General features: G+C 48.7%; 1 protein-coding gene across 2 annotated transcripts in view; it reads right to left on the reverse strand.

The window, feature by feature from the left end:
- The window catches only part of LOC109883683 (protein Jumonji-like), a 109,488-nt gene that overhangs the window by 63,937 nt on the left and 32,242 nt on the right, over window positions 1–13,309 (reverse strand). For both annotated transcript variants that reach the window (XM_031812042.1, XM_031812041.1), the window contains exon 2: window positions 1,320–1,449. In XM_031812042.1, coding sequence (XP_031667902.1) covers window positions 1,320–1,449 — 130 coding nt within the window. The remainder of the gene's footprint in view (window positions 1–1,319; window positions 1,450–13,309) is intronic.

Here is a 13,309-nt window from a genome sequence, read left to right on the forward strand (position 1 = left end):
TTCAACTTTCACCTGACTGTGCTGCTGCTCTAGTTTCAACTGTTCTGCCTTATTATTATTCGACCATGCTGGTCATTTATGAACATTGAACATCTTGACCATGTTCTGTTATAATCTCCACCCGGCACAGCCAGAAGAGGACTGGCCACCCCACATAGCCTGGTTCCTCTCTAGGTTTCTTCCTAGGTATTGGCCTTTCTAGGGAGTTTTTCCTAGCCACTGTGCTTCTCCACCTGCATTGCTTGCTGTTTGGGGTTTTAGGCTGGGTTTCTGTACAGCACTTTGAGATATCAGCTGATGTACGAAGGGCTATATAAATAAATTTGATTTGATTTGATTTGATTCACTTCCTGTTCCATTTCTGTTATTCCCAGATGACTTATTCTGATCTTTAGAGCCTGTCTGAATAGCACAATGCTTTTCCTACAGTTTGGGGCGGCAGGGTAGCCTAGTGGTTAGAGCGTTGGACTAGGAACCGGAAGGTTGCAAGTTCAAATCCCCGAGCTGACATGGTACAAATCTGTCGTTCTTCCCCTGAACAGGCAGTTAACCCACTGTTCCTAGGCCGTCATTGAAAATAATAATTTGTTCTTAACTGACTTGCCTAGTTAAATAAAGGTAAAATAAATAAAAACTGTTAGTTTGTGTCTAGGTGTGCATTCCAAACGGCACCCTGTGACTTTTATTAGTGAACCGGGACTCTACGGGCCGTGGTCAAAAGCAGTGCACTACATAACGGGGAATAGGGTTTGAGTCTGACTCTGAATGCGTTGGTGTTTAGTTCGAAAGGCTGAATCATTTCGCATAAAACAGGCCTTTCTCCTGCCTGCTCAGAATACTCTTTATCCAGGTTGGAAAATTATAATATTGTACTGTATGAACAGGAGGCTATTTCACCAAGGAGGTATAACATGGTATTTGTGAATACCAAAATGAACCTATTCTTTCTCACTTCTTATGGTAAGAAATTCTAGCCTCATGAAACCAGACTAAACACTGCGCTCACATTTGGTTAAGTGAAACAGACTTTGATCTCACGAGGTCTGGCTGGTTTGATGAGACTAAAGAAACTAACTGTGCCAGAGAACCATTTAGTGACAAGTATTCTGTGGATGTGGTAGAAAGTGAAACGGTCAACACAATTGTCATTTCTAAGGCAACGCAGGCTATTGTTGAAGGCCCACTGACAATGGCTTCCTCCCAAATGGAACCCTATTCTCCCATAGGGCTCTGGTCAAAAGTAGTACACCACATAGGGATTAGGGTGCCATTTGGGATGTGGCCATTGTGACAATAACAGCTACAGGCGACAGACTCACCGTTGATGTTTCCTGTGCCGAGGCCATCTGTCACCTTGTTCCTCTGGGTGTTCTTAAACTCCTTCAGAGAAAGGTAGAGCACCTTCCTCACCTCTCGTTCCTCTAACCACGGGATTCCGTCACTGTCGTCCTGAGAAAGGACGGGGGACACGCAGGGTTAGCGATGTCCGCTTATTGTAGCAAACGCCACGGTCTCAGAGAGGGAAGAACATCATAACTGTTTTCACAACTGGTATCTGTCCCAAACTGGCACCCTATTTCTTATATAGTGCACTACTTATCCCCATAGGCCCTGGTCAAAGGTAGTGCACTATATAGGGAATAGGGCGCCATATTGGGCTGAAACCTTTTTCATTCAGTGAATGGAACTGATGTCTTCTGACAGTGAGATGTGAAAAACTCACACACACACACACACACACTCTCTCTCTCACACACAAACACACGGCAGCTGGGCCAGGTAAGAGCCAACAATTAGTCATATAATATAATGGTTTCATTTGTTCCTTTCAAAGCAAGTCCTGCTCTAGTTTGTCTTATGTTGATTATTGTCCATTCGCGTGGTCCAGTGCTGCTGGGAAAGACGTCGTTAAGCTGTAGCTGGCCCAGAACAGAGCGGCACGTCTCTACACTGTAATCCGAGGGATAATATCCATACTATGCATTCAGGCTCTCTTGGTTAAGAGTTGAGGAGAGACTGAATGCATCAATTCTTATTTTTTCTAAGAAACATTAATGTGTTGAAAATGACAAATTGTTTGTATAGTATAACTTACACAACTTGCACTGACACACACACGTTTCAGTCCCCAAATCCAGAACAAGTTCAAGAAAGTGAACAGTATTATACAGAGCCATGACTGCATCCCTTCCATCTCATGTTGCTCAAATAAACAGCAAACCTGGTTTCAAAAACAGATAAAGCAACACCTCACAACACCTCTCCTCTATTTGATATTGTGTGTGTATCTACTGATACGTGACATTTTAAATGGATGTAGTTCTGTCCTTGTCTATTAATGTTCTGTATTCTGTCATGTTTCATGTTCTGTGTTGGACCCCAGGAAGAGTAGTTTCTGCTTTCTCAACAGCTAAATGCTGATCCTAATAAAATACCAAATACCAATACCGGTCGGTCACCTTGAGCTGAGCCTGTCCTACACAGAGTAAGTCCCTTTCAGTTGTTGGGTTGCGTCCCAAACGTCAGCCTATTCCCTATATAGTGCACTACTTTTTTGTAAACCAAATCTCTTTGAACCTTGGTCAAAAGTAGTGCACTATGTAGGGAATAGGCTACTATTTGGAACACAACCTTGCTCCACACATCTCCTCCCTTCGGACCTTACATGTGGAAATTACCCAGAGAGCTTTTCAGGAACAAAGCATTGAAGCAATACCCTGGGTGAGATGTATAGCAGGCAGTCGGGCAGCCTCCCTGTGTGTGACTACAGAGCTGGGCTACGTCCAAAATGGCACCCTGTTCCCTATATAGGACCACTACTGACCCATAAGGCTCTGGTCAAAAGTAGTGCACTTAAATGGTAATAGGGTGCCATTTGGGATGTAGTATCCCTCGTCTCACTTCTGGGTGTTTGTTCTATAAATCACAGGCTTTCATCTCTCAGCCTACGTCCCAAACCACACCCAGGGCTTTGGTCAAAAAGTAGTGCACTATGTAGGGAATAGGGTGCCATTTGGGATGCACTGACTCAGACAGACACAGTTTGAAATAGTATTTGTTCAGCTGGAGAGCACCTGGCTGAAATGTCTATGACACATCAAATCAAAGAGACTGGACATAGCAGTTCAACGGGAAAACAAGGAACCAAACTGAACGTGGGGGGGGGGTTCTCTCTCAACTAGTCAACTTTCATCTAGGTACTAACCAAATGGAAATGAACCCAGAACCACACAGTACAGTAATGCATGAATCATATAGACTAATGTGTCCTTCAGCAGTGTGTCGGTCTTGAGACTCAAGCCCCTTCACCACAGTAGTAAGTCTGTCTATGCACCAGTCAAGGCCAGCCAGGCTGTACTGTATAACATGTACAAAGAGAGAGTCATTACAAACACTTGATATGAAAATGCTGTTGAACTTGAAATCCTCTGTTAGAGAGTCAGAGAGGGTTTCCAACAGGCGGAATCGTGTTATTATAGCACACACTGCCTGTCGGTGAACTGTAGTGGTCGTATCTCAAATCGCACCCTATTCCCTATATAAGACTGTTGACCAGGGACAACAGAGCTCTCTGGCTGCCATTTGGGACGTAGGCCACAGTGTTTGAACAGCATACATTCCTCCCCCAGAAGCTGTTCCTGTGTGGATCTCCCCTCTTCCTGTTCCACATGACCCACATCTCTACACACACACACACACACACCGACATGCACGCACACGCACACAAACAGACGTACACACACGCAGTCGCATACACACACACAGACAGATGCGGCACACACACACACACACACACCAAACATGGATGCACACACTCACAGGGAAAATCCCACATAGCACTGTGTCTAAAAATTCCTTTCACGTTTACTGTAGCAGTGCTGCTGCAGTGAAGGAGTCACACACACACACACACACACACACACACACACACACACACACACACACACACACACACACACCTAATAAAAACCCGTCTGGCCTTTAGCCAATAGGTCAAGTCCTTCCCAACACAGAGTGATAATAGCAGCCTACTGAATGTCACAACAGAAATGAGTGGTTTACAGGACCATTACCAGGAGCTTCCTCAGGATGTTCTCTTATAAGAGCGATCAGATAGCATAAAAAACACAATGCAATCTTCACATGATGACAGACTGACCAGGGAGAACAATAAACATGATGACAGACTGACCAGGGAGAACACTAAACATGATGACAGACAGACCAGGGAGAACACTAAACATGATGACAGACTGACCAGGGAGAACACTAAACATGATGACAGACTAACCAGGGAGAACAAAAAACATGATGACAGACTGACCAGGGAGTGAACTAGACATGATGACAGACAGACCAGGGAGAACACTAAACATGATGACAGACTGACCAGGGAGAACACTAAACATGATGACAGACTGACCAGGGAGAACACTAAACATGATGACAGACTGACCAGGGAGTGAACTAGACATGATGACAGACAGACCAGGGAGAACACTAAACATGATGACAGACTGACCAGGGAGAACACTAAACATGATGACAGACTGACCAGGGAGTGAACTAGACATGATGACAGACAGACCAGGGAGAACACTAAACATGATGACAGACTGACCAGGGAGAACACTAAACATGATGACAGACTGACCAGGGAGAACACTAAACATGATGACAGACAGACCAGGGAGAACAATAAACATGATGACAGACTGACCAGGGAGAACACTAAACATGATGACAGACTAACCAGGGAGAACAAAAAACATGATGACAGACTGACCAGGGAGTGAACTAGACATGATGACAGACTAACCAGGGAGAACACTAAACATGATGACAGACAGACCAGGGAGAACACTAAACATGATGACAGACTAACCAGGGAGAACAAAAAACATGATGACAGACTGACCAGGGAGTGAACTAGACATGATGACAGACTAACCAGGAAGTGAACTAGACATGATGACAGACCGACCCGGAAGTGAACTAGACATGATGACAGACTAACCAGGAAGTGAACTAGACATGATGACAGACTAACCAGGAAGTTAACTAGACATGATGACAGACTAACCAGGAAGTGAACTAGACATGATGACAGACTAACCTGGGAGAACATTAAACATGATGACAGACTGACCAGGGAGAACACTAAACATGATGACAGACAGACCAGGGAGAACACTAAACATGATGACAGACTAACCAGGGAGAACACTAAACATGATGACAGACTAACCTGGGAGAACAATAAACATGATGACAGACTGACCAGGGAGAACACTAAACATGATGACAGACAGACCAGGGAGAACACTAAACATGATGACAGACTAACCAGGGAGAACACTAAACATGATGACAGACAGACCAGGGAGAACACTAAACATGATGACAGACTAACCAGGGAGAACACTAAACATGATGACAGACTAACCTGGGAGAACAATAAACATGATGACAGACTGACCAGGGAGAACACTAAACATGATGACAGACAGACCAGGGAGAACACTAAACATGATGACAGACAGACCAGGGAGAACACTAAACATGATGACAGACTGACCAGGGAGTGAACTAGACATGATGACAGACTAACCAGGAAGTGAACTAGACATGATGACAGACTAACCAGGAAGTGAACTAGACATGATGACAGACCGACCCGGAAGTGAACTAGACATGATGACAGACTAACCAGGAAGTGAACTAGACATGATGACAGACTAACCAGGAAGTGAACTAGACATGATGACAGACTAACCAGGAAGTGAACTAGACATGATGACAGACTAACCAGGAAGTGAACTAGACATGATGACAGACTAACCAGGAAGTGAACTAGACATGATGACAGACTAACCAGGAAGTGAACTAGACATGATGACAGACCGACCCGGAAGTGAACTAGACATGATGACAGACTAACCAGGAAGTGAACTAGACATGATGACAGACTAACCAGGAAGTGAATTAGACATGATGACAGACTAACCTGGGAGAACAATAAACATGATGACAGACTGACCAGGGAGAACACTAAACATGATGACAGACTGACCAGGGAGAACACTAAACATGATGACAGACTAACCAGGGAGAACACTAAACATGATGACAGACTAACCTGGGAGAACAATAAACATGATGACAGACTGACCAGGGAGAACACTAAACATGATGACAGACAGACCAGGGAGAACACTAAACATGATGACAGACTAACCAGGGAGAACACTAAACATGATGACAGACCGACCCGGAAGTGAACTAGACATGATGACAGACTAACCAGGAAGTGAACTAGACATGATGACAGACTAACCAGGAAGTGAACTAGACATGATGACAGACTAACCCGGAAGTGAACTAGACATGATGACAGACTAACCCGGAAGTGAACTAGACATGATGACAGACTAACCAGGAAGTGAACTAGACATGATGACAGACTAACCCGGAAGTGAACTAGACATGATGACAGACTAACCCGGAAGTGAACTAGACATGATGACAGACTAACCAGGAAGTGAACTAGACATTGGATAAAAGCGAAAACAGAGTATCCGGGTAAGCCTGTGTGAAGAGGTGTGTCTTTAGTGTGGACTAGAATATGTGTGGGGATTTTGAGGTTCTGACATGGAGGAAGGTCCAGAGTAGTGGAGCTGCACTGCTTAAAGCCTGCTCTCCCATGGAGGGGAGCCTGGTGGTGGGCTGGTGAGGAGGCCAGTGGCCTGGTCTCCCATGGAGGGGAGCCTGGTGGTGGGATGGTGAGGAGGCCAGTGGCCTGGTCTCCCATGGAGAGGAGCCTGGTGGTGGGATGGTGAGGAGGCCAGTGGCCTGGTCTCCCATGGAGAGGAGCCTGGTGGTGGGATGGTGAGGAGGCCAGTGGCCTGGTCTCCCATGGAGAGGAGCCTGGTGGTGGGATGGTGAGGTGGCCAGTGGCCTGGTCTCCCATGGAGGGGAGCCTGGTGGTGGGATGGTGAGGAGGCCAGTGGCCTGGTCTCCCATGGAGAGGAGCCTGGTGGTGGGATGGTGAGGAGGCCAGTGGCCTGGTCTCCCATGGAGAGGAGCCTGGTGGTGGGATGGTGAGGTGGCCAGTGGCCTGGTCTCCCATGGAGGGGAGCCTGGTGGTGGGATGGTGAGGAGGCCAGTGGCCTGGTCTCCCATGGAGAGGAGCCTGGTGGTGGCCAGTGGCCTGGTCTCCCATGGAGGAGAGCCTGGTGGTGGGATGGTGAGGAGGCCGGTGGCCTGGTCTCCCATGGAGAAGAGCCTGGTGGTAGGATGGTGAAGAGGCCAGTGGCTTGGTGTCCCATGGAGAGTAGCCTGATGGTGGGATGGTGAGGAGGCTAGTGGCCTGGTCTCCCATGGAGAGGAGCCTGGTGGTGGGATGGTGAGGAGGCCAGTGGCCTGGTCTCCCATGGAGAGGAGCCTGGTGGTGGGATGGTGAGGAGGCCAGTGGCCTGGTCTCCCATGGAGAGGAGCCTGGTGGTGGGATGGTGAGGTGGCCAGTGGCCTGGTCTCCCATGGAGGGGAGCCTGGTGGTGGGATGGTGAGGAGGCCAGTGGCCTGGTCTCCCATGGAGAGGAGCCTGGTGGTGGGATGGTGAGGTGGCCAGTGGCCTGGTCTCCCATGGAGGGGAGCCTGGTGGTGGGATGGTGAGGAGGCCAGTGGCCTGGTCTCCCATGGAGAGGAGCCTGGTGGTGGCCAGTGGCCTGGTCTCCCATGGAGAGGAGCCTGGTGGTGGGATGGTGAGGAGACCAGTGGCCTGGTCTCCCATGGAGGGGAGCCTGGTGGTGGGATGGTGCGGATGCCGGTGGCCTGGTCTCCCATGGAGAAGAGCCTGGTGGTAGGATGGTGAAGAGACCAGTGGCCTGGTGTCCCATGGAGAGGAGCCTGATGGTGGGATGGTGAGGAGGCTAGTGACCTGGTCTCCCATGGAGAGGATCCTAGTGGTGGGATGGTGAGGAGGCCAGTGTCAGAGCAGTGCACTGAACAGGTTGAATGTAGGGGTGCAGCAGGTCAGTAAGGTATGTGGGCACCAGTCCATTGAGCATTTTCTAGGTGAGCATGAGCAGTCCTGTGTTGAACTGGGATCCAGTGGAGTTTGATGGGGGTGGGGGTGATGTGGTCCTTGTGCAGCTGAATGTTGAATATGTTGAAGTCTGTCCAGTGTTTTGGCGGGGAGTCCGTAGAGAATGGCATTGCAGTAGTCCGAGCGTGAATGAGGGTTTCAGCAGTGGGGTCAACGAGAGAGCAGATGTGTGTTTTAGCATCTGCTAAATGGTATACATTATACGTTGTTTCTCCCAAAGCACTCTTAGAATAGTGAGACGTCAAGTCATGTGATCCTTACATTTCTAGCATTGTGTAGGTTTGTGTTTCTGTCCCAGAGCATCCTTCAGTTCACCCAGGCATGTACACTGAAGCACATCAACTCCTTCAGGGAGGACCTAACTAACCCACAGCCTGTTTTATTTATCAACACTTTGCACTTGATCTCATGAAACGCCACACAGCTATAAATAACCATCACCCCTGAATCACCCCTTGAGAAGCCCACTGAAAAGACTGCGTTCCAACTGGCACCCTATTCCTTGTGTACTGTATAGACCCTGAGCAAAAGTAGTGCACTATGTAGGGAATAGGGTGCCATTTGGGATGCAACCTTGTACGGATTGCTGTGGACGATCCAGTACTTTTACGTGTCATGCTTTTCAGGGTTTGACAGATGTGGGATACTGTCTGACATACCAGCTAGTTATCTGGCAGATATCATGGAGGGAAACAATCCTGCATTTCAGGCTGTTCAACACTCTTCAACAACACTGACTAGACTGAGGCTGCATCGCCAATGGCCCCCTGTTCCTTATTTAATGCATTACTTTTGACCAGCAGTGCACTAAAAAGGAAATAGAGGGTGCCATTTGGGACTCAAGAAGTCACTAGACTGACAGTCCCCCAGAGACTGAAGTCAAAGTGCTAAACGTGCTGCTCAGACTCTCTGTCTCTCTCTCTCTCTCTCTCTCTCTTTCTCTTTCTCCCTCTTTCTCTCAAATCAAATCAAATCACATTTATTTATATAGCCCTTCATACATCAGCTGATATCTCAAAGTGCTGTACAGAAACCCAGCCTAAAACCCCAAACAGCAAGCAATGCAGGTGTAGAAGCACGGTGGCTAGGAAAAACTCCCTAAAAACTCCCCTCTCCCTCTCCCTCTTTCTCCCTCTCTCTCTCTCTCTCTCTCTCTCTCTCTCTCTCTCTCTTTCTCTCTTTCTCTCTTTCTCTCTCTTTCTTTCTCTTTCTTTCTCTCTCTCTCTTTCTTTCTCTCTCTCTCTCTCTCTTTCTTTCTCTCTCTCTCTCTCTCCCTCTCTTTCTCTCTCTCTCTTTCTCTCTCTCTCTTTCTCTCTCTCTTTCTTTCTCTTTCTCCGTCTCTCTCCCTCTTTCTCTCTCTCTTTCTCCCTTTCTCTCTCTCTTTCTCCCTCTTTCTCTCTTTCTCTCTCTCGCTCTCTCTCTCTCTTTCTCCCTCTTTCTCTCTCTTTTTTCCTCTCTCTTTCTCCCTCTCTCTTTTCCTCCCTCTCTCTTTTCTCTCTCTCTCTCTTTCTTTCCCCTCTATTTTCTCTCTCTCAATTCAATTCAATTCAATTCAATTCAATTCAATTCAAGGGGCTTTATTGGCATGGGAAACGTGTTAAAATTGCCAAAGCAAGTGAGGTAGATAATATACAAAAGTGAAATAAACAATAAAGATTAACAGTAAACATTACACATACAGAAGTTTCAAAACAATAAAGACATTACAAATGTAATATTATATTCTCTCTCTCTCTCTCTTTCTCTCTCTCTGTGGGTTAGAAGATCTTAATCATCAAATACAGACAGACAGACAGTCCTTCGCCCCTGAGCCGAAGCAGAGACTGGAGTCAAATACAGACAGACAGTCCTTCGCCCCTGAGCCGAAGCAGAGACTGGAGTCAAATACAGACAGACAGTCCTTCGCCCCTGAGCCGAAGCAGACTGGAGTCAAATACAGACAGACAGACAGTCCTTCGCCCCTGAGCCGAAGCAGAGACTGGAGTCAAATACAGACAGACAGACAGTCCTTCGCCCCTGAGCCGAAGCAGAGACTGGAGTCAAATACAGACAGACAGACAGTCCTTCGCCCCTGAGACGAAGCAAAGACTGGAGTCAAATACAGACAGACAGTCCTTCGCCCCTGAGCCGAAGCAAAGACTGGAGTCAAATACAGACAGACAGACAGTCCTTCGCCCCTGAGCCAAAGCAGAGACTGGAGTCAAATACAGACAGACAGACAGACAGTCCTTCGCCCCTGAGCCGAAGCAAAGACTGGAGTCAAATACAGACAGACAGACAGACAGTCCTTCGCCCCTGAGCCGAAGCAAAGACTGGAGTCAAATACAGTCAGACAGACAGTCCTTCGCCCCTGACCCGAAAGCAGAGACTGGAGTCAAATACAGACCGACAGACAGTGCTTCGCCCCTGACCGAAGCAGAGACTGGAGTCAAATACAGACAGACAGTTCTTCGCCCCTGAGTCCGAAGCAGAGACTGGAGTCAAATACAGACATACAGTCCTTCGCCCCTGAGCCGAAGCAGAGACTGGAGTCAAATACAGACAGACAGTCCTTCGCCCCTGAGCCGAAGCAGAGACTGGAGTCAAATACAGACAGACAGTCCTTCGCCCTGAGCCGAAGCAGAGACTGGAGTCAAATACAGACAGACAGTCCTTCGCCCCTGAGCCGAAGCAGAGACTGGAGTCAATATAGTCAGACAGACAGTCCTTCGCCCTGAGCCGAAGCAGAGACTGGAGTCAAATACAGTCAGACAGACAGTCCTTCGCCCTGAGCGAAGCAGAGACTGGAGTCAAATTACAGACAGACAGACAGACAGTCTTCGCCCCTGAGCCGAAGCAAAGACTGGAGTCAAATACCGACAGACAGACAGTCCTTCGCCCTGAGCCGAAGCAAAGACTGGAGTCAAATACAGACAGACAGACAGTCCTTCGCCCCTGAGCCGAAGCAGAGACTGGAGTCAAATACAGACAGACCGACAGTCCTTCGCCCTGAGCGAAGCAAAGACTGGAGTCAAATACAGACAGACAGACAGTCTCTTCGCCCCTGGAAAGCCGAAGCAAAGACTGGAGTCAAATACAGACAGACAAACAGTCCCTTCGCCTGAGGCCAAAGCAGAGACTGGAGTCAAATAACAGACAGACAGACAGACAGTCCTTTCGGCCCTGAGCCGAAGCAAAGACTGGAGTCCAAATACAAGGATCAGACAGACAGTCCTTCGCCCCTGACGCGAAGCGCAAAGACTGGGAGTCAAATAAAGTCAGACAGATAGTCCCTTCGCCCCTGAGGCCGAAAGTCCTTCGCCCCTGGAGCAGACTGGAGTCAAATACAGTCAGACAGACAGTCCTTCGCCCCTGACCCGAAGCAGAGACTGGAGTCAAATACAGTCAGACAGACAGTCCTTCGCCCCTGAGCGAAGCAGAGACTGGAGTCAAATACAGACAGACAGTCCTTCGCCCCTGAGCCGAAGCAGAGACTGGAGTCAAATACAGACATACAGTCCTTCGCCCCTGAGCCGAAGCAGAGACTGGAGTCAAATACAGACAGACAGTCCTTCGCCCCTGAGCCGAAGCAGAGACTGGAGTCAAATACAGACAGACAGTCCCTTCGCCCCTGAGCCGAAGCAGAGACTGGAGTCAAATACAGACAGACAGTCCTTCGCCCTGAGCCGAAGCAGAGACTGGAGTCAAATATAGTCAGACAGACAGTCCTTCGCCCCTGAGCTGAAGCAGAGACTGGAGTCAAATACAGTCAGACAGACAGTCCTTCGCCCCTGAGCCGAAGCAGAGACTGGAGTCAAATACAGACAGACAGACAGTCCTTCGCCCCTGAGCCGAAGCAGAGACTGGAGTCAAATACAGACAGACAGTCCTTCGCCCCTGAGCCGAAAGCAGAGACTGGAGTCAAATACAGACAGACAGTCCTTCGCCCCTGAGCCGAAGCAGAGACTGGAGTCAAATACAGACAGACAGTCCTTCGCCCCTGAGCCGAAGCAGAGACTGGAGTCAAATACAGACAGACAGTCCTTCGCTCCTGAGGCGAAGCCAGAGACTGGAGTCAAATACAGAAGACAGTCCTCGCCCCTGAGCCGAAGCAGAGACTGGAGTCAAATACAGACAGACAGACAGTCCTTCGCCCCTGAGCCGAAGCAGAGACTGGAGTCAAATATAGTCAGACAGTCCTTCGCCCCTGAGCCGAAGCAGAGACTGGAGTCAAATATAGTCAGACAGACAGTCCTTCGCCCCTGAGCCGAAGCAGAGACTGGAGTCAAATACAGTCAGACAGACAGTCCTTCGCCCCTGAGCCGAAGCAGAGACTGGAGTCAAATACTAGTCCAGACAGACCTTCGCCCCTGAGCCGAAGCAGAGACTGGAGTCAAATATAGCAGACAGACAGTCCTTCGCCCTGAGCCGAAGCAGAGACTGGAAGTCAAATATAGTCAGACAGTCCTTCGCCCCTGAGCCGAAGCAGAGACTGGGAGTCAAATATAGTCAGACAGACAGTCCTTCGCCCCTGACGCCGAAGCAGAGACTGGAGTCAAATATAGTCAGACAGTCCTTCGCCCCTGAGCCGAAGCAGAGACTGGAGTCAAATCTAGTCAGACAGTCTTCGCCCCTGAGCCGAAGCAGAGACTGGAGTCAAATATAGTCAACAGACAGTCCTTCGCCCCTGAAGCCGAAGCAGAGACTGGACGTCAAATATAGTCAGACAGCCTTCGCCCCTGAGCCGAAGCAGAGACTGGAGTCAAATATAGTCAGACAGTCCTTCGCCCCTGAGCCGAAGCAGAAGACTGGAGTCAAATATAGTCAGACAGACAGTCCTTCGCCCCTGAGCCGAAGCAGAGACTGGAGTCAAATATAGTCAGACAGACAGTCCTTCGCCCCTGAGCCGAAGCAGAGACTGGAGTCAAATACAGACAGACAGACAAGACAGTCCTTCGCCCCTGAGCGAAGCAGAGACTGGAGTCAAATACAGACAGACAGACAGTCCTTCGCCCCTGAGCCGAAGCAGAGACTGGAGTCAAATACAGACAGACAGACAGTCCTTCGCCCCTGAGCCGAAGCAGAGACTGGAGTCAAATACAGTCAGACAGACAGTCCTTCGCCCCTGAGCCGAAGCAGAGACTGGAGTCAAATACAGTCAGACAGTCCTTCGCCCCTGAGCCGAAGCAGAGACTGGAGTCAAATACAGTCAGACAGACAGTC

The sequence above is a fragment of the Oncorhynchus kisutch genome, unplaced genomic scaffold (genome assembly GCF_002021735.2).
Source record: "Oncorhynchus kisutch isolate 150728-3 unplaced genomic scaffold, Okis_V2 Okis02a-Okis13b_hom, whole genome shotgun sequence".
Lineage (NCBI taxonomy): Eukaryota > Metazoa > Chordata > Actinopteri > Salmoniformes > Salmonidae > Oncorhynchus > Oncorhynchus kisutch.